Source organism: Salarias fasciatus, chromosome 10 (genome assembly GCF_902148845.1).
Source record: "Salarias fasciatus chromosome 10, fSalaFa1.1, whole genome shotgun sequence".
In the NCBI taxonomy this organism is placed as follows: Eukaryota; Metazoa; Chordata; class Actinopteri; order Blenniiformes; family Blenniidae; genus Salarias; species Salarias fasciatus.
The window spans coordinates 15,663,823-15,691,133 of NC_043754.1; the positions used below are offsets into that span (position 1 = coordinate 15,663,823).

Sequence of the window (27,311 nt, forward strand, 5' to 3'; positions counted from 1 at the left end):
ATCTCAAAAAAAAAAAAAAGTCTGTCCCTTGGACTGATGCTAATAGTTAAGAATTACGTGAAAACGGCTGCACCAATCAGAGTCACTGTGTAAATAAATCAAGACAAATTCATCAGCAACCTTCAGGACTTTGTGCATCGTTTGAAGCGCTGGTGCTGAATTTCAGTGAAGCGGAGACTTTATAATAAGCCAAACTCATTTCCTCCTGGGTTTTGTTTGTTTTCTCCCACAGGGAAAGAAGAAGAGAAGAAAAAGGGAGAAGCAGCAGGACCCCAACACAGGTAAACACAGAAATAGCTTCCCTTGTTCTTGCCTCACAGACGGTAGTCTAATACGAGCAAACAAAAGTGACCAGCGTCGACTCTCCCGCATTTCAAAGAACTGCGTTTGCGTCGGCGCCCTGTAACCCAGCACGTTGGTGTGTCTGAGGCAGGATGTGTCTCTAACGTCAAACCACCCACTCTTGTTTTCCACGTAACCTGAATTCTAAACATTTCAATCCCAGCGTGCAGAACTCGACGTGCTGATCTGCACTGTGAAGACGATAAACAGGATGGCAGATAGGCGAGGAGAAACCTCATCCGATCATCAGCATTTTCCCTTTTTAATGCACCGTAATAAAGCAACTCTGAAAATCCCAAACCTGACCTTCTTATGGAATTAAACCGTTAGTTTCCATCTATGCATTTGCATAAACTTCTGTCCCGTTTGGCCTTAAATGCTTTCAGTTAGCAGCTCTCCTCATTTAACACTGGCAGAGTAAACTAAGCATGCATTCCTCAGCAAATTAATATGAGCTAAAATTAACAAAATATCAAAATTGGCACATTTCTACTAGTAATTAAAATCAAACTACATCTTTTGTAAAGTTATTTGAAAGAACTCAATATTAACATCTTTTACAGATAAACTGTGGGGCATAATGTCCTCACCACATCTTATAACTGATGATAATCTTTTCAGTGTGTTCCACCTGACAAAGTCTGGAGCTTTCCAGGTACCACCAATATGGCCGACCAGAACGTACAGCAGTGCACACTTACCCTAATGGCTTTGGACTTATAGTTTAAATACGAATGTCATGTAATCATTCTAAGTTTTGTATTATTTTGATGATTTTATACATTGTTACATTCATTTTATTTCTTTTGGAAAATCTATTAATGACTTGCCACCATGTACCACAAGGGGGCGCTGGTGCACCACTAGTGAAACATGCAACACAGTAGAGAATCATGGATCTGGACTATATCTAGATGATGCTCATTTTTCATGTGGCCCCTTGAAAAGGTCGTTGCAGCCCCCTGGCCTAAATAATTCTAAACAACATGAGGAAACAAGGGTTAGGGTACAATCTGAAAGACATTCAGTCTTGTAATACCAATTTGCACCACAAGATGGTACAGTGAGCCCCTCTGTCGTTTAATAATAGAGAAAAGCCAGTCACATCTAAAGCACCAACAAAAAAAAAAATCTGTTTGGACTGTGGAAATCAGACCAGAAGTGTCTCACTCACTACTGCCACCCAGTGTTTGAACAGTGGATTAAAATCTGATGTTCATAGATATGAAAGTCCTGTACTAACAGAGCGTCACAGCTCGGCTGCCTCCTCTCTCTCCCCGTCTCTGTACCGCTGCATCTCTACTGACTCGTTTGTTTGACTAGTCGTGTGTGTGTGTGTGTGTGTGTGTGTGTGTGTGTGTGTGTGTGTGTGTGTGTGTGTGTGTGTGTGTGTGTGTGTGTGTGTGGAGCGCTCATGCCGCTGGTTGCTGATGTTTTTGGCGTTGTTGCTGCGACCATCTACTAACAGTTGTTGGCTCTCTCTGACCGGACAGCCCCGAGTGGCGCTTCCTCCCGCCCTGACAAGCTCTGGTTTCTCTCCTTCTTTCTTCTCCCCTGTCTTCATGTCTGTGGCCTCAACCCTCTAACCCCCCCCCCACCCCTCTGTTTTTGCTGCTCTTCGTCTCGTGCATGCTGCGTGTGCATTGTGCTCAGACCCGGGCTCTCCTAAGAAATGCCGGGCTCGCTTCGGCCTCAACCAACAAACGGACTGGTGCGGTCCTTGCAGGTGTGTACCCAGACCTCCACGCTATTGCCCCCCTCCCCCTCCACTTTGAGTTCATTTCTACTTTCAGCTTTTTTTGATTTGTCTCTCACGTGACTCACTGAGCTCCGCCTACTGCCTGCCTCAAAAGCAAGCTCCGCCTCTCAAAGCTCTGCATGCCGCCTGTCACTAACCCACCGCCCTGCAAACCGACGCCTTGAAAAATGGAAAGAAATTATTGATTTATTGATTGATTTTCAGTGGTAGAAATCACCTGATTGTTGTTGATTTAGTTGAATTAGATTTTGATCACCCCCTTCACCAGTAACATCAGAAATCCTCCTGCCATGTAATCTTCACCTCCTCTCCATGATTCCTTCCAGTCAATGATCGTCCGTCCATTCATCTCCTGTAACACACACAGATATATAATTGCAGAAATTCATATTTTCTAGTGTGGAATCACCAATCAAAGCAATGATCATGTCCCTGGACTGTGATTGATCAAGAAAATCTCCAATGTGCAGAACATGCAAACTTAGCACATGCAGGCCTGCAGGTTTAATTTAGAAACATTTTAGCTTTGATGCATCACTGCTCCAGTATTTTTTATCATTAAGTTCAGTTTTTAAAGTCGTATCTTCTCTTATAAACAATGGATGTGAAAGTCAGATATTTGCATCGAAATGAAGGATAATTTAGTTAAATACTGTATGATTTATCGCAGCAGCTACTAGCAAATGCTTTTTTTTTTTTTTTACTTTTCTCAAAACCACAACAGTATTCTTTTCTTTTCTTTTTTCCCAATATAAAGTGAAGAAAATACTACTGGTATGATATAATCGATCAGAGCGGGGCCTGTCTGCAGCTCTCGGGACTGACAGCGGCCGACAGCCTCGCTGCAGGAATCAGGAATCTGCAGAAAAAACTTCCACCGCAGCAGCAGCAGCAGCAGCAGCAGCAGCACTGTAGCAAAACCCCGCTGTCTTCCCCACCATCACGTCATGGAAATCTGCGTGTGTGTTTCAGTTTGAGAGAACAAAGGGGGCTGGATGTGGTTAGGGCAAATCCTTATCACCACAGCGCAACACACACACACACCCGTACACACACACACACACACACACTCCCTGCAGCTTTGCATCTCGACGGCGTTCCCATCTGCTTTCAACTCTCTCCATTCATGCGATGTGGTGGCAGGGCCTATTTGATGGTGAACTCTGACATTTAGAAATCACTTTCGACTGCGCCCTCCCATTTTTTTTTTTTTTTTTTGTCTCGCCGCCTCTCTAAATATGGCCCAGCGCTTTTCCTTGTGGTTAAACCTGGTGACTCATATCACATTCTGGTAATGATCATGGGATCCTGTTACCTGCTTTGATGCTGCGGCTCAGCGGCGCACTTAGCCTGCTTTTTAAGTTTAACACCTCACGGAGCGCGTCGGGTCGCCGCCGTCAGCCCGTCAGAGCAATGGCGGCGCGGCCGAAATGTGGTGCTCAACAACCCCCAAACTGAATTCTGTTTGTTGCTTTATTGATGAACTCTATGAATTCCTGCAGTGATTAGAAATGTTTTTTTTATTTGTGGATTTTTAGATAAAAGTAGTTGAAATGGAAACTCCAGGCAGAGGTCAAAGTTTAAAGAAAAATCGTGCTTTGCTCGTAGAGGAAGGAGGCAGATTCAAAACAAACCTATTTTCCAGTCTTTTAATGGAATATAGACATGATGTGATCAGATTTCTAGAGGTGTTTTTGTTTCGTATGTTGTCCGTCGTGCTCGTGGTTCATGTTCCTGTTCATTGAGCTCATTGTGATGAAGCATCCTCACTGACGCCCGCTGACGTTTACCATCCACACTTTATTCACAGATAACTCTCTCTGACTGTCCCCAGGAGGAAAAAGAAGTGCATTCGCTACCTTCAAGGAGGAGGCTGTCCCAGCCCAACTTCTTCAGATTTAAGTGCCATAGACTCTCCCCCCTCCCCCTCCCCGGCCCGGCCCCATCCCTACCAGCACCGCCGCCCGCCGCCCTCCCCGGGCTGCTCCCCGCCGCCCACCTCGCCCCCCGCGGGCCTCCCCCTGTCCCCGCACACGCGCTCCATCACACGCCACCCGCCCGCCGCCAAACACGCCCACCACACACCACACTGCCCGGAACTGTCCGGCAGGCAGACGCACGGCTCCACGGCGCTGTCCGCCGCCAAGGCCGCAGGACTCTCTCTCAAAGTGCTAACAGAGACTCAGTGATGCCCCGCCCTCCTCCTCCTCCTGATCCTCCTCCTCCTCACCTGCCTTCAGCCTCACAGATCACACACGCTCCCAGGAACTCGCAGTCTGACGGTGTCTGCGGCTCAGCCCAGAGACTGGATCCTCCAAAGTCTGCATTCCGTGTCCAGTACAGGATCGGTCCTCTGAACCGCTCACAATAAGACCCGTTTTAAAAAGGAAAATTAAAATAAAAAAAAGGAAAACTGTGGCTCTTTGGCTCCATCTGCTGCAGACAGCTTTTCAGAATAACTCTAAGAACTGTTTTTACCTGCTCAACTGGACTCCAGTGACAATCAACTATTTTGCTAATGACTTTTTTTTTTTAAATAAAACAAACCACTGAGAGCTGATTTGGTATCAGTCACATTCATCCATCCATCCAATGGTTTTCAGAGCGTGGGTCATCCTCCGGCTCTATGAAAACCCCAGCAACAAAGCCAATGTCACGCTTTCCTTTCACATTGTTTTCATCATATAACACACACACACACACACACACACACTCACAGCCTGACCAGCAGAACCTCAGATCTAAAGAGGGCCCAGATATTTCATTTTCCCCGACTTCGGTTTTCAGATTCCCTGTGGAGCTTCCAGGAAAAAAACAAACATTTCAACTTCAAGTTACTTCTTTTAGGCACTTTCAGGCTGTCAGTTTCTGGCTTCAATCGTGTTTTCTCATTTCTAGTATTCTTTGTTTTGTATGAATCTCATGTGATTGTTTTTTTAAGTCGTGTTTTGTTGAGTAAAATCTTTTTTTTTTTTTTTTTTTTTTTAAGTCTCTCATCTGTTTTCATTTGAACATTTTTCAGCTCCGCAAACTAATCTGAGACCAAATGGGTACTATTATATTGCATTGTGTTGTAAAGTTTTATATTATAATTAAACTTTTATATGTTTTTATGGAAAAAGAAAAAAAAAAGTTGAATAACTAAAAAAAAAAAAGTTAGTTTTTACTGTTTTCTTACAGCAATACATTGTGTTTGTCCTCTTGTGCAGAGTTTTAAAGTTTGGTTCAAGTGTTTCTGCAGCAGCGTTCAAACTATACCTGGTGTTGGCAGCCTGTGCATGTTCCAACTGTAATGTAACAAAAAAAAAAACAAAAGCATAAACAAGGCTTCAATTTCCTGTTCTGCTCTCTGCTTCAGTTTACAGTGTGGGCTGATCTTCTGTACAGCTAAACCCCTCCAGCGGAGGGCGCTCAACTGCTAGAAATAGCTCGTTTTTGGAGGCAGGAAACGCCTCAAACCGAAGATGTCTTTTGTACTTTTTAACGCCTCCGACACCTCTGATGTATTACTTGTGTTTTTTTTTTTTGTTTGTTTGTTGTAATAAAGTGTTTAATATCTCGTCCCTGGCTCCTGACATCAAAACAAGATGAGACGAAGAATAATAATCCATTGAATAAGGTTTTATTTTTCTCCTTCAGTATGTTTGATCATCCCAAAAAAACCAGCATCACTGAGAAAAGGTTTCCAATTCAATACAATATGAATTAGGAATGAGTTACCCAACGCTGTGTGACAACACACAAGTACTTCTAGTCCTGGGGACATTTATGCAAATTAAAAAAAAAAAAAAAGCCTACCCCAAGCTTTTCCTTTAAACAGTTCCTAACACGTTTCACACAACAGATGCAATTTACAAACGGTAAAATATCCACCCTTGTCAAAAAAAAATCTGTTTTATTCAATCAATTTGCCTCAAAAGGAAAAAAAAAAAAAAAGTCCAGTAAAAAAAGACGACCAGGGCGATTATAGGAGGGAATCTGAGGAGCATCGGTGGATCTTTCTGGTTACAAAGTCATGAAACTATGTGGATACGTCACGGGAGTGTCGGGAGACTGAGGAGAGCTTTAAATTAAACAACACCACACAGGCAAGTTAATGGTCATGCTATTACTTGTATACAGAAATCAAGGGAGGGAGGGGGGGGGGGTGGCGGTGGGGGAGGGGCAAGGTGGCTCTAAATATACTAAATGCAAATATTAACAAGTATGAACATCGCCAGTGCAACCAGTAAGCAGGGACAATCCTTTACAGTGTGGTAGTGTCGGCAGGATCCTCCTGGTTACTTCTCTTCGCACCACTGGTTCTCTTTGCGTACCTGGGGAAAAGAGACGGGCCACAGATCAGCGAGATGGTCTTCGGCGATAACCCCGAGCCGTGCGATGATGGGAAAAAAGAGAGCGTACCTGGGCCTCCTCCTCCTCCGTGAAGTCATTTTTGATGTTGAAAGTCTTTCTGATCTCCTCCGGGGTTTTGCCTTTGATCATGTTGGCCACTGTCTTGCAGGTGACGTCTAACAGGCCTTTGATATCCAAATAGTTGGCGGCCTGAGCAGAAAACACAAACAGTGACGTGAGGAGGGGCAGAGCTGCAGGAGAGAGGGGGACAAACATGCAGCGGCAGTTTGAGGATGAGCTCAGAGCGTTTAACTCAGGAGTCAAAACTCCTTGCTGCTCTTGGAGAACAAGAGAATGAGGAGTTCCACCAACATCTGACCCTGAAAGGAAGATAGAACTATTATTTCTATTATTTGCTGTTTGACAGCTACAATACTGCAAACTTATTTAGGCTTTTTCCTCGTCTTTATTCCCAAAGAAAAGTCTTTACCGAGTCAGACTTTCTTCCTTTGTAAAAAGTTTTACTTTAATGACCCAGTGTACTTTTTTCTTTGGAAATATATCATGTGGGATTGCATCATTTCCCAGAATGAAAAAGCTGTCAAATATAATAAAGTGGGGATTATTTAGAGTTTGGAGTTTGATCAGAGTGATCACAAAACTTCCAGTCGCCACATGGCATCGGGTGTGTGTGTGTGTGGTTTCTTTCAATGCCACAGATTGAATTGAAGCAACATTTCCAAACGGCAAACAAACATCCAGCTCACTCCCGCAGAGTTCCCCTGCACTCAGATCCTGAGAGCCAATTAACCTGCCACATGCTGGCCACTGACAAAGCCCCCGTCCTCGCTCCAGCATCCTCTGGTCTGCAGCTTGTAAACACATTCAAACATCCTGCAGAGGGGATGGGGGGTGGGGGGACAACGACCCCATTCCAGCTTCTTACATTTCACATCCTAGAAGCCCACAGATGTACCAACAGCCATTTCCCAATCTCTGCTTGGGTTACCTTTCACATGCCCCTCAAATCCACCAGATCACTTGCCCGCAGCTCTGTTTTAACCCCCCCTCTCTCTATTACAGCAGTCGTCCAGCTGTTACTAAGCAACACTTGTACATTTGTTAACCAAATAAATCCACTGTTCTCAAACTGCTCGCTCGAATAAACAGAGGCAGAGAGAAGAGAAGAACCGATTAAATCAGACGAGCTTAGCTGCAGGAGATCAGGCCAACATGAGTGTATTCAGAATAACGTGAAAAACAAACATTCAATCATCCTAATTTTGTTCGATTTAACAGCTCTTTCTCACGTGCTCAAGATTTCTGTCCTATAAACTAGTCAAAAATTTACATATTTCAGTGAGTTCATCACAACTTTCACAGCTTAATCACACATTTTTCCTCCCATACCTAAAACTCTGGAATTTGTCATTTATAGGATGCCTGAACAGATCATTTAAGCAGAATTTATTGCAGTTCAGTCAGTGTTTGTGCCATTTATATGGGGCATATAGACATCTGAAATACACTTCAGCACCTCCATCCAAACATAAGTGGGAAGTTGAGCTGCATGACATACTGCAATTGTAGAGCAACTGTGATATCAGTATTTGCAATGTAAATAACGCAAAAGACAGACTGAACTGCAATAAAATTCACTATTGTTTTAAATAAAGCCTGAGAGCACTCAATATTTTGACATCACCTCATTCAGTTTTGTCTAAGTTCAAAAAGAGAAAAATCACTGTTATGTGCAATTCATATCACGTGTGCAAATATACCATATCTAAATAATACCGGGCAGCCCTCCTTGGAAAGAAGCATAATGTGCATGCATGTGAAAAGCAGAAGTCTCAAAGTTACAGTGTGTGATGTTTGTAAGGCACCAAATAACAAGGTCCCAATGCCCTTAAAATCTGCTCATTTAAGGTCGATGCAGAGCGGACAAGACAGATCGTGAAGCGTATTCACCAGAATGAGCTCGAACAAGGTGCCCTGGTCCACTTTGAGGAACTCCTGGTCCCAAACAGGAATGTCGTCCGTCCTCTTCTCCTTGTTTTCATCGTCCTCGGGAGGAGGGGGGTCATCTTTGTGATGGGTGCACCACTGAATCACCTGAAGGGTCCACACATGACATATGTACAGCGTCAGACTACTCTACATGTAAAACCTCGTCCCTAAACTGAATTCTTTTATTAGATTTGGGTCATAACTTTACAGATTTTAATTTCTCAAACCACAAAAACACAACAGTTCACATAATTCTGCTTCAAAAATGTGGTTGGATGCACCAGTTATTAACCAGCAACAAAAGAAATGATGCATCTGGAGCATTTCCACTGAGAAGCAAAATGAGCAGTTCTTGTGGATAATCTAATCATTATCAAAATAAATGTACGGAAAATTATTTCTATAAATGCACTTCTTCAGAGCTGCTGACATTCAGTGAAAAAGATTAGACGGTGACACAACCCCATCAGATGTGTGTCTGTGTGTGTATACCTTCTTAAGGATGGCTGCATTCACATTTGGGAGAGGAACTGGGTCGTCGTCGCCTTCGTCGTCCATCCCCAAATCTGCAGGAAAAAACACAAAATCATCCATCAGCCTGTGGTGCAAACTCCCACACCTCCATCCATCTGAGTGTTTTCAAAATGGAAAAGCTGACTGAAAAGGGGGATGAATTCAAAGTTGTACCTTCTAACATGGTTTTAATGGTGACAGACTGTTTGGCTATCTCCACATCCACCTCGAAGATCTCCCCATCGGAGCTCTGGAGCTTTATTGTGGGCATACTCTGGAGATGAGAGAGGAGGTTAATACACAATATGTGAAACACTATAAAACAACCATCAGAGTGAGATCACGTTAGCGTCCGGGAGATCGTTATTCGACAGTGAGCTAATCCCAGGGTTATATCTATGTGGTGATCAAACTACACCTTGTTTATAATCTTAGTAGAGACATAACGTCAGGGAAGAGAACCAAACAAGTTAATATTAACTACGCAGACATTGTTATTAGCTAAGCTGAAGCTATGCTAACCAACGGCAGCGATGGTGACCCACTAGTGCATTATGAATGGATAGCGTTAATATGTTCCCTAAAGTGACACTTGTTGGTACGCACAGCATAATAAAGATTCTCCCCAGAGTGTCATTCTGTAACCAAAACAATTTAATAAGGGAGTCGAATAGCCTGTGTTTCGGAATAATTGGTTTTCATGTTAACTGGTGACCGACTTACTTTAGTGTCCGTTGTTGCTGCTGGTAATGTTAGATGTTAAAAATCCAACTGAAATCCGTACCTGTCCTCGCGAACACTGTTTAAAGCATTTAAAATTAAGCTATGTGCCGTGCCGTTAGTGAAACTTTTTTCCCCTACATCTGCTATTTACTAACAGCAACAACGACCGCTAGAGGAAGTGGGTCACCAGCTAACAGGGAAACCAGTCAATCCGAATCACCGGCAGGCTAGCATTACAGCGCACAAGGCTAGCCTGTTAGCTGGCGCCAGGTTAGCTTAGCGAGGCCTCTTAGCGGCCGCGTCTCGGTTAATCGAATAAACAAGTAAACAGTCTTACTGCGCTTCGAATCCCAGTCTGCAACGCGAAATGAAGAACTACACGTACCGTGAATGTTGTTATCGCTGGTCCAGAGGTGGTTTTCCTCTGTGGTGAACGGATCGCGGCCTAGCAGACACAGGTGAAGCGACGGCGGCTACAAGAGTGAAGCTGAACTGGAGCCGGCCGGAGGAGGAGGAGCAGGGTGAGGAAGAGGAGGAGGTAGAGAAGGAGGGGGAGACTTCACCCCGTTGATTTTTTAACTTCCGTCACTCACATCTAGACAAAATATGTCTATTTATATACCTCACACGATGACCTTTCATATCTCATCCAAGCGGCTCATTCATTTCTCTTGCGCACTTCAGTAGGAAATGAAATGACTACAATAAAACAAGTACAAAACAGAACAAATTCATAAAAAATGAAGACAAATAAATTGCAACCTATTTAGATAAAAACAATAAAACAAAATAAAAGAGACATTGTTTATTGGAAAGCCTGAAAAAATAGTGTTTTTAAAAATGGAAGGTACATGCAACTCTAAAGTCAGAAAATCGTGTAGAATTTAATTATTTTGGTTGTTTCTGTATTCATCATTCAAACTGTTCATGCATTTCGAAATAATTTCAGCTATTTGTATTTTACATTTTATATATTTGTTTTGAACAAGATTTTTTTTTAGAAATGTAAGCTGTGATGCAAGAAAAGACAAGAAAAACGTGATCTCAAAGAAGCTTGACTTTGAAAGATGGTATTTTTGACAATTCTAAGCTAAATTACAAAGAAACCAAACTAAAAAGGATTAAAATATTCCAATTTATGTATGTAAATTTGTTCAAATTTGACTGATTAACTCTTGTTTCATTTAGCCAAAATAGTGAGTTTTCTAAAACATTTAAACTCCATCTTTAATTTATGTAATGAATATGCAAAAAAAAAAAAAAAAAAAAAAAAAAAAAGCACAATGTGATCTGCACAAAAATAAATGTTTAAAGTTTTAAGACAAATGTGTGAACAGTAACTAGTTGTACGTACCATGATGTGGCCTGTAAATTTCACTAATACTTCTCAGCAGAATGTAAAATGTGATCTGGTCAAAGGAAAAAAAAAAAAGGATTTGTATATCCTGACACCATCCTGAGATGGTCATGAGCGAAACTGGGTTATATTGATTAATAGCTGACTGCTGCACTGCCAGTAAATCCAATGTCCTCACTGTGTAAATATGCTGTGACATTCCCACAGTGTTGTGCCAAAGTGAGGGAAGCACATGATTTTGTGATTTTGTGTTGTCCACGTTACCCGAAAGGGAAGCAAGGGTCACATAAATCAGATTACATTGTGACGTGTTGAAAAAATGATCAAACGACAGATAATAATCAGTTTTCTTCTGGGTTTCAACTCAACCTTGAAGCCTAAAATAAACAAAAATATTTTGTGACTACTTTATTCTTAATATTAGCCAATTTAGCCATTTGAGTGTTGTTACATACTGTGTAGAACCCTCAATCATATCATGTTGCAATACTCGAAGCGGCCACAGAGTGGCGCTTTCCCCCTGTGACAATCACTATTTCTAGCTTGTTCTATGGTGCGTTCAAGTGCTCCTTGAATTATTTAATCCACTTTATTGCGTACTTTGAAAAAAAAACGACACTCTTATCTCAGTTAAAATTTAACTTTTGTTTTCGGGTGTTTCTCAGTTAGTTTTCAATGTCAGTCAACACATGACAGCCGTGATTGTGCAAAATTTACAGAGATTGAGTAACAGGGAAACTATTGACTTATAGGCGTGTCAAAAAGAAATATGAAGAGAATGTATTCTTGTCATGATGTTGACACAAAGATGCCATACATATTAGGTGTACCACAGATGTGTAGGGTTGTTGCATAATTCAGTTTTTAAAGTGAATTCTCACGTTCATTGTATTTCTGGTGGCTCGATTCAGAAGGAATCTTAGTTGTGACTAATGGGAGAAACTATAAATACTGATGATGTCCAAACCAAAGCTTTCATAGCAGCGAGGCAGAGAACATGAACTGGCTAGCATTCCCCATCAGAGATCTTTACCCTGACTAGAAAACTGTGCTTTATCTTTGAAGAATCCCACCCACTGTGGTTCTCCCTGTCATCTGGAAGGAGATATAAACTGCTCAGGATTTCAGATGACCTTGCCAGCATTAGTGATCTTATTCAGTTCCAAGCGGTGAAGATGAAGAAATAAAGAAGCAAAGCAAGTCAAGAAGCCTCCTTCGTCTTTATTAAATTGTTTGGTTAATACAGATCGTTGTTCAGGGGGAGTCAGTGGGTTGATGTGGATGAACGCTCCACCATCAGTCAATCATAAACACCGAGCACGGTCACTGCCTCCGACGGGTTTTCATTCAGTCACACAGGACAAAGAAACTTAGTGTAAAACCTGCCCGATGGGAGTTCTGTTGTTTTTATTATATTTTTCTTTTTAAATCAAAAAAGGAAAAAAAAATTACAAACAAAAAAAAGAAAGAAAACATCTGTAGTGTGAAATCTTTTTCATATTTTGACATATGTTACATTACTTCAAATTTACAAAAGTGCAAACAGATCAGCGTCGTGTTGTGATCTCTCTATAAGCCATGGCATGTGGGACTCAGCCGTATTCAGAGGAGTAAATCCTTGTCTTGGACCTCGGCGCCATCAGTCCAGCTACACTGGCAAAACCAAAAGCAACTTAAACATCACTGCTATTTCTTAGAAGCGGGGTAGATTTTCAATACAAGGTCCTGAGCAATGAATATTGTAATGATTATGGCACACATTGTTTTTGGTCCATCCATAGACACAGACATCGTTTTGTTTTTTTCTTTTTAATGCATAAATAAGTCTTGTGTGGATATACAATGTGCACTGCTGTGTCGCCCCCCGTCTGTGTCCCTCACACTCTTTTATGTTGGTATCGGTTGAAAGTCGTGTATCATGGCAATACTGGACTGGACTGGACTGGACTGTACAAGGGCCGGGCGGCAGAGTTTACAGGAAGTAGTCTGGGGTGCGGCGAGTGACGTGAGGCTCCCCTCTGCGAGGCGCCGGGTCAAACTGCAAACTGAAGGAGAGGAGAGGAAGAGAGTGAATTTAACATGAGGCTTCATGCAAGTGAGTTACTGCAAATCTGAACAAATGGTCTTTTAGAGATGTGTATAATGACACACGGCCGGTTATCTGATGTGCTTACAATGAGTATTTGAGGGTGTCGTCTAATTCCATGATAGCTGCCTGGTTGCCACAGCGGTAGCAGTAGTTGGGAGCACTAAATATTGTCACCACATTCCTCTCATGACACCAGTTGTAGCCCTGGAAGAAAGCAGATGCATTATTTACATAGTTTGAAAAAAAAAAAAAAAGTGTTAAATGTGAAAAACTGACTGTGACGATATCAAAGTTTATTTTCCTCGACAGCAGGAATCCTCTCAGGTCTGCCATTATTACATTTCCATGAAGGATAATGAAGGCACAAACCTCCATAACCAGCTGGTGGGCACGAGACACCAGTGTGAGTCGGTTGGCGTGGTTGAACGTTTCAGAAATGTCCTGACCGAAGGTGTAGCCGGCCCCTCTGGGAGAGATGCCCCAGCCGCCGCGGTCATCGGGGTCCGACCAGAGCAGGTCGCACATGGGTCCCTGAGAGGAAACGAGCAGATTTAATACAGATCAGCCAAACTGAAAGGGTTCGATGGGAAATGATAAAGATGTCCGAGATTGTTGGTACTGGTCATTGAGGTTTTCCAGCATACTGGTCCAGGTTTACCTCATGTGGCACTTCTTGTAAACGGTCCAAAGCCCTTATGTGGTCCAACGTATCTATGGATGGCGAGAGGCCTCCATGAAGGCAGAAAATCTGCAGGGAGAGAAAAATAAATTAATCACGGAATTCTTCACACATTCCTAATATTTCCTGTAGTGTCGCTAGAAGAAGTGACATTGTGTTCCCTTTCCAAGTCAGTGAGACGAACCAGAGCGTCCTGGTCTATTCTCACCTGAGAGTCTACCAAGGCAGTGAGGGGGAGGTAATCGAACAGGTCTGTGAAGTACTTCCAAACGTTGGCATTTCCATATTTCCTTAGGCACTCGTCATAGAAGCCGTACACTTGTGTGATCTGTCTGCTCTCGTGGTTTCCTCTGAGGATTGTGATGCGCTCCCGGAAGCGTACCTGAAACGCGTGAAGAGAGAAGACTTCAGATCAAGCAAATTTTCACTTCCTCAACTGCTCAACGTGTCGAGGTTTCAAAATACTACCAACCTTAAGTGCTACTAGTAAAGTGACGGTTTCCACAGAGTAGTACCCTCTGTCCACGTAGTCTCCCATGAACAAATAGTTTGTGTCTGGAGATTTCCCACCGATCTTGAAGAGCTCCATGAGGTCATGGAACTGGCCGTGCACGTCGCCGCACACGGTCACCGGACATCTCACCTCCTGCACATTCGATTCTTTTGTCAGGATCTCCTTGGCCTGGGGAGAGAAAAACAGACAGCTGCAGATGAGACCAAAAACTTTGGACGATCCATTAAGACTTCTAAGCATAGATAACTGTAATCCATGCAAATGTTGAGCTCCTTCAGGTGCAGCAAATCCACGATGATCCTGTAATAACATGCTCTGCACGCTGTCATTTTCTCTGTCATTCAACGCTCCCCATCATTATTTGAGGAACAGACAATTTACTGCCGACCTCTTTGTGCAATTTCCACATCAGCCTGTGTTGAGGTCGACAGGAAGCCACTACACAGTGATTACAGCACAGCCTGCAACGCCATCGCCAGAATGTCTTCAGGGACAAACCCTCTGTGTTAGTTTCTCGTGTATCTGCTTTGCAGAGCTGGGAAAAATCAGCTCTGGTTGCACTGCAGTGTTTCCTAAAATCAATTAGTGTGGTGCTTCAAAAGAAGAGAACTGTGTTTTTCATCTGACTAACCAGAAAGGTCGGGGCAAAAAAGCAACAGAGCCACTACACATAAGAGAATTGTGATGTTTTAGTTTGATATACAGTTGTGCGGTGAATTCACTGAGGAAAGGTCTAAAGTGTCTGCTGCAGTGCATGACTCAGGATGCTGCCTCCAGCTAACGCTTCCAGAGGAAACGCTCAGCTGCTGCTGTCTCAGTGCAAACAGGGAAAAGCTGCACACTGACAAATCCTCAAAATATCCAGCGGGGTCAGCTGATGAAGTATATTTGGCATCGTTGGGCTTCATTTAAAAGTGCCAGATTCCTTTTCTTTTATGCAAAGGGTGATCAATCAGATAATCATTTGCCAGCTCCCACCAGCAGCTGCCCAATCTGTACAAAACTAAAAAGAGAAGAAACGGTAAATCTGGAGACCCCCAGCCAGGCCTATTCCTGGACTCAGTCTTGCTTGGCTGGTTGGGCTGTCTGAGCACGGTTTCAGTCAGCTGGATGAGCTCTTTTAAGAAGCTTTAGAACAAATAAATCCTGAGGCTGAGGGAGAAAGTTTCTAAGCTGAATGACCACCCGACACACCAGCCACGAAGGAAGTGGAAATATCTGCGGAGAGAGCAGGAGAACGGCAACAGTTTGAGACCGGCACTCTCCGAGAACACATTTACATTATGTCCTTTATAGAGAGCGGCGCTGTATCTGAGCTGTCATTATCAGATGGGAGGGAGAGTGACCACCGAGGGCCTGCAACGCTGCACAATGCTGACCTATATTATATTGACCCCAAACATGCCCATGTGACAGGAGGCCTTTCAGCCACTGGGCTGCAGATGACAGATTGACCAGCAATTCAGTCACTAAGCCTGAGAGAATATTCTCGATGCCTGGACTAAAGTGGAACGGTGACCGATTTCCACCACCGCTCCTAATTACTCCGAGGAGAGAAAACAAACATAAGCAGATAAAACGCATCTCAAAGTGCAGATTTTAAGTGGGCCAGGTCAGAGCACCGGGGAGGTTATTTGTGATAATTGCTCATATGAGGAACCGATCTCATTTTCTTCAGGCTCACGTACTTTGACATCGAGGCAACAGAACAAAGTATTCGGCTAGAAAGCCAAAACCAGATCTAAATTCGGTGTCACAACAGTATCAGGAAGCCTTTTGGTACAGGCAAGACAATGGATCCAAAAAGGCCATGCAACTGCTCATTTATTTGGTTCCTTTGTTGGCAGAGAGCACAGAAGAAGACCTTCATCTGTGTAACCCTACACTCCAATGAATGTCCGATATACTCTGATGCATGAGAGATGGCAGACGTAAACAAACACACACACAGAGAAATACTATTACTTTCCGTCTCAGCACATTTCAGTCCGGCCAACACTGAATTTAATTTTCCCAATTTATGTTGTGCTGGACTACTTTGAATCACTTGAGTGCTGCTTGTTTTAGTTACAATGGATTCATTCTCTTGGAAAAAACAACCATCACCAGCTTTGTCTGCTTTTTCCCCACTTACAGGATGAGATCTTATGATGATATAACAAAAATATGACGGGGAATAAAAACCCCACTGGATTATTTTTTGATGAAATATTACATAAAAGCCGAGAAGGTCGATTAATAACCTCCCACTGCTGTCACCTGGATACCGTTTTCATAACTCGCAATTTAAGCCTGGATTCATCAAGCACCAGGAAGCTTCCAGGGTGAGGCATTGCCAGGTAACAGAGCGTACAGTGGATACCGCGGCTGTGAATGACAGCAATGACGGCACCGGTTACGCAAGCACCTTGCCCAAAGTGCCAGCCACACCTGTGGCAGAAATGCCCCAGTGGAGCTGCTGTGTGGAGGAAAGCAGCGGATCAGAGGCCGGCCCGAGACGTCAGACACCACACAGTCAACAAACTGCTTAGCTGGGTGGCGAGAAATGAAGTCAGCATTTTCCTGGCTGCCGCAATGTAATCCCATTAAAACCGAGTTAAACACAGCCAAAGGTTCTCCTGCAGACGGCTGAGGGGGAATCAAGCTCGACGACCACGAGCACCGACCTCACGCCAGACGTTTACTGTAGTTTCACTGAAATGGCAATAATTACAGCAACAAACGGTGGCAAACATGTATTTTACCGAGAAACACTCAACTGCATTTCTATGAGGAAATTAAATTGTGATGAGAATTGAGTATCTTTGCATGTTTATATGATAACAAATGTACAACAATGGCAAAACCAGACACCTTTTAGGAAACATCTTTTCTGAGTTCAAGTGACCTCAGGTTGCTTTTCGCTGCTCTGAACTGGTTCAAACAGGAGACGTCAGCTTCAAAAAGTAGGGCAAGCGTCTCCACATGACCAAATTATTGCGTCACACTGGTACGTTTTGGGCGATGTCTTGAAATATTAATGTCAGAGGAGGAACTCCCAAGTCTTGCTTTGTCCACAGTTGCCATGTTTCCAGTGCTTTCAGGTCTAAAAAAAAAAAGTGCTTTTTGAATCACATCACAATAACATGGAGTGGTTACAAAGGCCTGACTTGATGAGTATAAAGTGCCTCATAAGGCTCCCAAATTAAAAAGGGACAAACATTGCTGGCAAATAACATTAAAGGAAAACACAGCACATAAGTAATTAAGCAAGTTGGAAAATTCAATTACTCTGAGAAGGGGAAAACAAAAGGTCAATAAAAGGAGAAGTCTTTCTGATGCACATGTGACTCCTTTAATTATATTTGCTCTGCATAATTGACAGCAAGATAAAACCAATTTCCACAATGAGGTAGGGCTGCACAATTAATCGAATTTTGATCATGATCACGATTTTGGCTGCTGCGATTAAATTTAGATGATCGTCGCGATTTTTAAATTGAAAAAACGGGCTCTGTTGCGTGTCAAATCAAGCACTTTTTTAATCCAACAATCAGCCAACCACCAGGGGGCGACCTGAGCCGTGTAGCTCCTGCTGCCTTCAGGGACACTCCGTAAAAGTAGCTGCTGATGGACGCCACTGCGGTGTCTCAGTCAGCTGTTAGCTTAGCTGTTAGCCACCGATGAACTACCTGGCTTTGAACGATTCCTTCATGCTCAAACATCAGTCGATGGAACGCATCTCAACTTCTGTACCGGTGGAAAGAAGATGTAAACGCTGAGCGTCTCGGACAGAACGGGAAAAGCTGTTATTGACGGACAGTTCAGGATGTGAGCGGCGTAGCAGCGGCTTGGAGAGAAAGAGGGAATCATTGTTCTGGTAGGTTTCATTTCTGGGTTTAGCGTGGCTGTTTACTGTTCTCTTGTTGTTTTATCTTCATCTTGTTGTTCAGTGATCATCGTGTTGCTCTCAGGGGTTAGAATGCAGCAAGTGACGGTCGCTCAGCTGTGAGGCGTTCAGGTTCCAAAGTCATAATCCGGCTCTTTTCAGAACAGAGGTTTGGTCAAACGTTTGTAAAAACTCACAGTCGGCGCGTCTATATGTTCGTTTCTAAGGGAAAGCGATCGTTCACAACATTGACATGGTTCTAAATAGTTGTTTAGATTCTAATTAAAACATCTTCAATTATGTGCACATGCACACCAGACTTCGCTGAAGTGCTGAAGACGCACATCTTCAATTTGACACTTGTTTGTTTTAAAAAAAAGTGCAATAAAAAGGTATGTTTTACATAACATAATGAATAATCGTGATGAATAATCCTGATTACAATATTGACAAAAATAATCGTGATTGACATTTTGGCCATAATCGTGCAGCCCTACAATGAGGCACATTACGTACAGTCACTTTATTTAAACTCGACTGCCAGATTAAGCCCTATGAAATTATCAAACAGAATGACCTCCCATTTTGGTTCACAATGTCTGAAAAACTGAAATATCTGCATTGATTATAGCAAACAAAGCATTTTAAGTGTTGCCACCCTCAGACTAAAAGTCTGGCGCCAACAGATACAGCTGGGGGGCAGGAACGAGAAGAGGGAGGACATTACACAGCACATCTTCTTCCCCGACACCCCCGTACATCCCAAAGCAGAGACGGCCGCTCCGTGAGTCACAATGAACAGTGTTATCCTGAGTCACACTCTCTGATCTGCTCCACAGCAAAGGCTTTGATACTGTTAGTGATGCAACTCGCAATCAATCACATCCTCTGGTATTTTTAACTTGGGGAGGATGTTGTGTAGGTGCATTCTGCTGAATATACTAACAGAGGAGAACAGATGGGTCAACAGGTAGATGCTGTGACAATGCTCATCCTTGGACTGAGGAAACCAGCCTTCCTATTTAACCTCATTGCTACTTTGGTGGCATCTTTGTTACATAAGGAAGGACACGGGATGGGGGGGAACACATTCTGAGCAATTCTGGCATGTTTGTATTCTTTAAATAGATCTCTAACATCTGCTCACAGAGACTGCCAATTATTCCATGGAAACATTTTAAAGCAAACAAGCCTCATTTCTCTGCCGCTACTTGCAACAGTTTACAATTATCAGTTGTGAAACTAAAGATAATTGCCACAGAATCCTAAAATTGGCTTTAAACCCTCTTCATTGCTCCGACAGTAACGTCTAAGATTAGTGGAGCTGACAATATCAGAGCTGGGGAGAGAGAAAGATAAAAAACAAATGCAGGGATTAACGGGTCACTTGAGAGTTGAACGCCCTTAACCTTCATCGCACGGCACTCCAAACATGGTAGTGGGCCGAATCTGTGTCCTTTTAAGAGCCAAAACAAGAAAAGAGCTGCTGCACCAAAGAAAGAAAACATCTGTACAAATGAAGCCTCCTCTGTGAGTGTGAAGCAAAATTCAATTCCAATTGTAAACTGGATCACATTAACTTGCTGTTAGGTTTCACAAGCAGTGATATAGAGAATTCCTCTAGCAGTGGAAGGATGAAAATGAATCATGGAAATCTAAGAGTGAGCCTCGCAGGGATATACAGTAAGTTCTGAACTTAATAAAGTACAAGCTCAAGAAACAAATGGTGTCAAAGGTCAAGCTTTGTTTTGAGGTCAGACGTGCTGGACTGGACGCCAGCCCGGGGGACGCTGAGAGATTGAGGTTAAGCTGCAGCTCAGACCACAGAAAGTGTGCACAATCAGCTGGCAAGTGGTCATCTGAGGCAGGAGGGTGTGTGTGTGTGTGTGTGTGTGTGTGTGTGTGTGTGTGTGTGTGTGTGTGTGCGCGTTTATGTATTTCGTGTGAATTGACTATCTGAATGTGACTACATCGACGGCATCCTTGTGAACACAGAACTAAAGAAGACTCGAGAAGAAAGTGACCGGTTTACAATGAAGCTGCTCTTTTTATAAGGTTAAAGTCATGTGAAAACATTCCACCCATGTTCCCTGGAGGAGGAACAGGAACGTCAAGCATAAGCATAAAAAAGTGCTGACACTATTCACATGACGTACTCATTAAGTCATGTTTAAGTTTAAGATTGACTGCCTTATTGCCCTGTAAACACAGATTCCCCACCGCTTATTGACTTTCTAAGTAAATGAGAAGCCAGACGAGGGTCAGTGGCCGGTGACTAATTCCAGCTCTCAAGGTAACCTGTGTGAAAGGCAGGAAAAAAAATATCGATAGTCTACACTCAGGCTCTTATTAGCTACACATGTAGAGTCTAAATTAATCCTGTACAACATCTACCATCATTAAAGCTTCATTTACATTTTAGTTAAAGAGCATGTTCAGTTTTGTGGTTGCTGTTTGCAACAGTGTCGGACAAGTGTTGATTGTTTTTGAAAAAATGCATTAGAGTGAGAGGTTCCAATCGAGGAACTTACTTTAGTTAGCCATAGCTACACAAACTAGGAGCAGTGGGCTGCCATTGTGCCGAGCCCAGGGATACAGCAGTGGTTGTGGGCCTTGCTCAGGGGCCTAACCATTTTACCAGTGACATTCTAACCCGTGATACTTCAATCCCAAGCTTTCTCAGGCTACCATTGATCTGAACACAGATAACTGAAAGGACTAGACTAAAATCAATTCAAGTCATTTGACACTAGTTAAACAGAACATTATACCTATAAAGGCAGGATTTATGGCACCGTCCCCGTCCTGGCTCATGTTACTTAGTTAAGTATATTTGGACCGAGTAGACCAGGGGTGTCAACACGTTTGGTTCAGGGGCCACATGCAGCGCATTTTCAACTCGACTGAACCGGAATGATAAAATAATATCATTTACCATCATGTTTTATTGACGAGACACAGAGTATACTTGATTTAAATGTCTATACTTTCACAAAACCAAGCAATTACAGGCAAAAATTACTACAATCGTCACATGAAGCCAGTTTTAATTATGTAAAATACAGTGAAAAGTCCTATAAACAAGCATAGCTGTATAATTTATTTGTTTATTTAGTATTTACTGTCTTCTTGGTATATTGGTGGGCCAGATTGGAGACTCTTGCGGGCCAGTTTTGGTCCATGGCCCTTTTTTAGACACCACTTGCTGACTTTTGAACACAAGGATTCAACTCCACGGAAGTGTGAGGTTACTGCAGGTTACACAGAGATGACTCAGCCCGCACTTAATGATGAACAAAGAAGCCAAATCAGCCTGTGAAGAGGTGTGTACTCAACAGCAGGACCACAGGGACAAAGTGAAACACCTCAAAAGTTAGATTTTAACAATGTCATAGATTTCAGTCTTGATAAGAGTGGAGAGATGGACATCTTTCTGAACACATGTCTAATAGGTTTCCCACATTCCATAGTTATGAGTTAAATTACTAGAAAACATGAAGTGTGGGGGATTTTGGCAGTCAGAGCTGGTAAAGAGATGCTGCAGTGACAGCGCTGGAAATCTGCTATGTGACTTGAATTCACGGGGCCGTTCTCTTCCGCCCTGCCCGGTAAAACCCCTCAGTAACTCTTAAAACCATCCCCCGTAATTCAATATTCAGCGACATTTCTGACTAATGAGTGCTTTCCTTGCTTGGAAAGAGGCGAGCGGACGCCTGTAAGGAGAGTCCAAGTCCCGCACCGCGCAGTGAAATGTACACTAAAGACGCCATTTTAAGAATGTCTGGAAGGCGGCGGGCGGGCGGCCGTTACCGTGAGGGCAGACGGAAGAGACATTTTTAACATAACTCACCTTTTCACACAGAGTCTTCACTTGGCCCTCGGAAAGCTGCTTGCACTCGTTGAGCTGCTCGATCCACTGGTCGATTTCTTTCGTGAACGCCTTTTCGTCCATCTCTGTGTGTTTTCGGGGGCTTTGCCGGGTGTCTGTCGTCTACCTCGAGCCGATTTAGATGAAGAGGCGGAAAGCGTCTTCTTCTCCTCTGTCGTCCGTCACTCAACAACCACGACACTCAGCAGCTACTGGCTTATTAACAGACGCATGTGCCGCTAGCTGCCGGATCACCGTGATTTGACTGAAGTGAAGGGAGGGAGTGGAGTCAGAGTGCTGATCCACCCTGGAAACTAGTCCCGAGTCAAGCGGCCGCGCGCTAACACGCCGCTTCCTGCGGGGCCCTTCAAAATAAAAGCAGGGCTCCGATGAGTCGAAAAAATATTTGAAGCTTTTCAGTTTTTTTGTACACAAAGCACTTAGGTGATATTTTTATGGACCATATATAAATTCAAAGCAGTGACCGTCCACCAGGCTCTACAAACACAAAAGATACCGAAATGGGCAAAAAAATATAAAATCTAAAAGAAAAAAACTCAAATAGGTAGAATATATGATATAGGATAAGCACAAACAATCAACACAGTGCAGGTGTGTAATAGTGAGGATGTGCATCCATACAGAGAATGTGCAGTCTGTGTGATGTGCATAAATCCTAACACCAGGGTCTGAATCCCCACTCCCTGCCTGAGCCAGCTGGGTTTGAATCCCTCCCTACAATCTCTCTGTGTGTCCTACCCTTTTGTCTCCTTCTTTCACCTAACGTCCTGCCAAAACAGAAGAAAGCTTGCACGTCTGAGCTTGGTTCTGCAATGGCTTCTTCATTTATAGAAGCATTGTGAGTAAACAACACAACTGAAGCAAAGCAAGCATGTCATGTTGATACATACACAGCATTTCTCTCAGTTGTCAAGTGACTATTTGCTTAAAAGCAACGAGGCCCTTCATTTCGAGGCATGAATCAGTAATCACACCTTTTACCTTCTAAAAATTAAACTTGCACACAGAATGCATGCTATTTAAAAATGCCCCACGAAGTTGTCATAGTTGGTGCAGATCCCATCTGATAATGGGTGAAGGCAGGGCATCATACACTGGACAGGCTGCTAGTCCATCACGAGTCATACGATAACCTAAAATTCATGTTTTTGTATTGTGGTATGACCTCAAGAACATGCAAACTGGACAGACAAAATCCTGGACTCAAACCAGGAACATTCTCACTATGAGTAAAGAGTGCAAACCACTACAGCACTGTACAGCTGTCTACAATTGCAGCAACAACTAAAGGTTGATTTGAAAAGAAACCTGTATTAAATATTTCTAAACACTGGAGATTACATTATCTGTGTTTTCTAAATGAAATATCTTCACTTAACTGTAATTTAGGTCCAGAAATGTGTAATTAAAGAAAACTTTTATTTGATCTTGACAGATCCCAGACTTTAAGTGAAGAGCATCCTGCATCTTCTGAGGATATTTTCCATCTTCCTCTGGCAGATTATATCCAGCTTGACTTCACAACAGAGACACAAATAGCAACCGGAGACCGGTGACGGCAGGCCGGCCATTGGCTCCCTGCTCCGCTTCCTCTGTGCTTTTATTGGCTCAACATTTATCAGAGAAGTTACCAACACACAGGAGAGGGAATACATCATCTCCCTCCCCAAAGCATGTGATGTTTTGAGGTGTAGCCATGATGTCACTCTTTTACATGTTGCTCCAGGAAAGCAACAGTCATGTAGAAACCACACTCTTTAAAAGTGCCTCAAAAAGTGCCTCAAAAAGTCCATAAACTATTGTAACTAAACAGAAATACTGACTGGGTGGATGTTAGGTTTGTTGTTAAACGAAATCCAAATGTAATTTAAAAAAAGAAGAATATTGTGACCAAATTTTCCAAAAAAAAAAAAACCCAAAGTCTTGTAAAAATTGGCGAGGGGTCATTTTATACTGACTGTGTAAAAATGACTATATACCAACGTTATGATTAGCTTCAGTCAATGCTACAAATTTTGATATCTACAGTCTTTTTTTTTTATCCTTCAGGACTGAAGACGCTACACAATATGTTTGAGTTAGATGATTACCAAATTAATTTCAGTAATTGCTGCTGTGCTTTATGTTTCAGAACGGTTAAAGTGTTAAGGTCAACATTTGCATGCACTAAGTTTTTTGGCTTGGAGTCATCTGTCTATAAAATGTAGATAGAGAACAAAAATGACAAAACTGGAATGCAGATTTTTCCACAAGAATGTGTAAATAATGCAAAAAAAAATGCAATGTAGAAATATTGCAGTGTCAGAGCTATTTCTGACTTTGTATCAAAATGCAGGATGAAAACATGTGAGTGACTTTCAAATAAAATCCATCATTTCAAGGTTCACTTACAGGCTCAAAAGAAAGTGGGACAACTAGGAATACATCTGCATCTGCTTAAACACCATGCAGACTGGAAGTATGTAAAACAATGCATGTTTCATGTAGCATTTTGCCTGTACATTGTTTGAGAAGCTTATCATATCAACACACAGCACGGTCAGATTATTGCAGTGGATGGAGCCCCTCATTACAAAGACCAAACCTCATTTGAGGTGCAAAAACCACAGGCACCGGTCTACAAACACATGGAATAAAGTGATCAACACATGGGCATGTGAGACGTGCACAGTGAGAACGTTACCGGCTTGAATGTCTGACTCCAACAACGCGGGGGATCCGATGACTGCCCCTCTGGTGGGGGGATATTCTGCTTGCGTGGTTTGGCTTCACCTTGGCTTTCCCTCCGAGGCAAGGGGTCACTGCAAATCGATGCAAAGCTGCTGTGAGTGATCGCCTTTATCCTGTGATGATACGTTTATATCCTGATGTGTGTGGTGTGTTCCAAGATTAAAATAACTCCATCCAGGGAGCACTGAGGGTCACTGGATGATATGCAAATGATGTTCGATCAAATGCTCTTCACCACCATCATCAAACAGCCCAGTGATGTTATGGCTCAATGCTTCATAAAGACAAATTTTCTTTCATTTTTTTCAAATCCAAACTCTTTATCAGGATTTTTTTTTTAAGAAATTAATGTATTAGTAGTAAAATTACTGACATCATATCATGCCAAAGATATTTCAAAAGGATGCTCTTTGGGCTCCAGTGTGGTCAAATATTCCACAGGGCTTTGGAGAACGAATAAAATCCTTTTTTGTCAGCAGTTTTGCTTTATTTATCCATTACAGCATAATTACTCTAATCTCAAAGTGTGACTTGCCTCAGAGAAAAACTGAAATACTGACACAGTCATTTCCTGTTGCCTGGATTCCTTATTCAAAATGAAAACACACAGCCAGTGGCAACAGGAAATACAGCAGGCACAGTATGTTCTTTGAAGTAACACGTCTGTGCTTCAACAAGCTGCAGGCTAAATACGGCTTTGCAGCTAGAGAGAGAGGGAGAGAGAGAGGGAGAGTCGAATAGGAGAGGAGAACATGCAAACTCCAAACTGAAAGGCTTTTGCCAACCAGTGGCGCCAATCACTCTGATCACATGTTCTTCAATTTAATGACAGCGCTGCTATTTTCTCACAGATAATTATTTTTACACGTAATGACTACACTCAGTATTATTACTGTATTGCAGAAACATAAAGAAATACTTGAAGAACAGTCTTTTGTCACCTGCCGCCTGGTTAGTCATTTATTTGGCTTCCATTCCTCATCTATCCGACAATGGCCTGTGATTAATCCCTCTTCAGAATGACGTATCAACTCTTTATTTTGAAGTGAAACCCGCTGCCATGTCAACGTATAAAGACGCATTCACCTATAACAATGAACTCACAGCATCTCAATCTCAAGTTATTGTTGCTCCATTGTGCTCCTTGCCTTTTAGCCCTGCGTGGTTCCAGCTCTGACAGGCGCCTCTTTGTTGTGTTATGACCTACTTCTTTGTGTCTGCACCAGGGCTGCTCCACAACTCAGAGGGAGAAGTGCGACTTGTGCCAGAGACCTGTCAAAATGCCGCAAACAGAGGCTGACAGAGGTCAAGGATGTTCCATTGGAAAATAAAGCATACAGTATGTGGTATTTGTGCCTGTGAAACAAAACATTTCCCAACTCTTTTGTCCCTTGTATTTACCTTTTCTTTCTGGCACACAAAGATTTCAAACATCAAACACTAACAATGGTAAAAGAATTAATCTGCTCTTCCTTGTCGAGCCGCCCACTGACGCTCCGTTACATGCACAAGTAGCACGTTCATTAACAGTCATCGCACCTTAAATTAAACCTGTTAGGTTCCTTTTGTGGAGACGATAAAACGGCAGGCACGATGAAAGAGGGATGCTCCCCTGCTGGCACACATGCTAAGGTGACATTTGTACAAGTGTGGGGAATACTGATTGCCTGGAGAACAGTGCCGTTGTTATCAATTACAGCTGTGCATAATAGAATTGTTATTTTTTCTTACGAATCACTGTCATGGTCATGAGTTAGTGGGACATTTATGGAAAAAGAGGAAATCTCATTTGCACGCTTCCTACATCAGTCACACCAAGTTCACATGAAAAAAAAACATTTTCACATACAATAGTGATAAAACCCACAGAAATACGTACATTGTTTTCCAAGTTGAGCTGCAAGTGGAAAACAAATGCAATTTCAAAGACAATAAGTATTCACCAAGTGGTTTTATTGATCACATTTAGAAAAGGCTGATCTATACGGTCTCATTTTTGAGCCTCTATCTCAGTGGATTAGACAGACTAATGTGAAGCATCTGTCAACTCTGTTTAACTTATTCAGAGGTTTCTTTTGGCTTAATCCAAGTGCAGATGAAACAAAAAGTAAGTCAAGTGTCTGTTTTGGATCCCAATTCCAGAGAGATCAGAAAACCTCTTTTCAATAACAACATGTTGAACAAAACCAAAAATTATGTGGGTTTTTCCACTACTTTTGGTTTCTGTTGCCTGCAGGTTAACGTCTGCCAGTTCTTCTTTAATTGTGTGTGTGTGAGTAACTAAATCATGCAACAGAACAGCAGCTGTTACTTTGGAAAGTGTCAACAGAAGTGACTCAAAGGAGATTACATTCTAACAGGTGGATTGTTCTGCTGGTTATCTTTTCTCTTCAACCACATGGACGCCTCTGATAACAACAGAGTGTCCCAAAGGTTTGTTTCTCGGTATAGAAGCAATGACAGGTTGGTCACTATTGCATGAAGAGAGAAAAGACAGCAGGCA

The 27,311-nt window shown here is 42.6% G+C and overlaps 3 protein-coding genes across 4 annotated transcripts in view; 1 reads left to right on the forward strand and 2 right to left on the reverse strand.

Annotated features, from left to right (window-relative positions):
- tcf7 (transcription factor 7) overlaps positions 1-5,477 on the forward strand; it is a 57,715-nt gene extending 52,238 nt beyond the window's left edge. The window contains exons 11-13 of one of the 2 annotated variants that reach the window (XM_030100634.1): positions 233-281; positions 1,996-2,068; positions 3,936-5,477. In XM_030100634.1, coding sequence (XP_029956494.1) covers positions 233-281; positions 1,996-2,068; positions 3,936-4,290 — 477 coding nt within the window. In that variant the 3' untranslated portion in view covers positions 4,291-5,477. The remainder of the gene's footprint in view (positions 1-232; positions 282-1,995; positions 2,069-3,935) is intronic. The other variant, XM_030100633.1, reaches the window with a different exon arrangement.
- A 627-nt stretch (positions 5,478-6,104) lies between these two features.
- Positions 6,105-10,195, reverse strand: skp1 (S-phase kinase-associated protein 1). Its single transcript, XM_030100649.1, has 6 exons — positions 10,068-10,195; positions 9,134-9,233; positions 8,939-9,012; positions 8,408-8,551; positions 6,506-6,646; positions 6,105-6,417 (listed from the first exon to the last, which is right to left on the reverse strand). Exons 2-6 carry the CDS (start codon positions 9,228-9,230, stop codon positions 6,382-6,384), a joined length of 492 nt encoding a protein of 163 aa, XP_029956509.1. The 5' UTR covers positions 9,231-9,233; positions 10,068-10,195; the 3' UTR covers positions 6,105-6,381.
- Positions 10,196-12,460: 2,265 nt separating this feature from the next.
- Positions 12,461-22,346, reverse strand: ppp2cab (protein phosphatase 2 catalytic subunit alpha b). Its single transcript, XM_030100641.1, has 7 exons — positions 22,040-22,346; positions 14,280-14,489; positions 14,016-14,189; positions 13,787-13,876; positions 13,498-13,659; positions 13,214-13,332; positions 12,461-13,084 (listed from the first exon to the last, which is right to left on the reverse strand). Exons 1-7 carry the CDS (start codon positions 22,139-22,141, stop codon positions 13,012-13,014), a joined length of 930 nt encoding a protein of 309 aa, XP_029956501.1. The 5' UTR covers positions 22,142-22,346; the 3' UTR covers positions 12,461-13,011.
- Between the last annotated feature and the right edge of the window lie 4,965 nt (positions 22,347-27,311).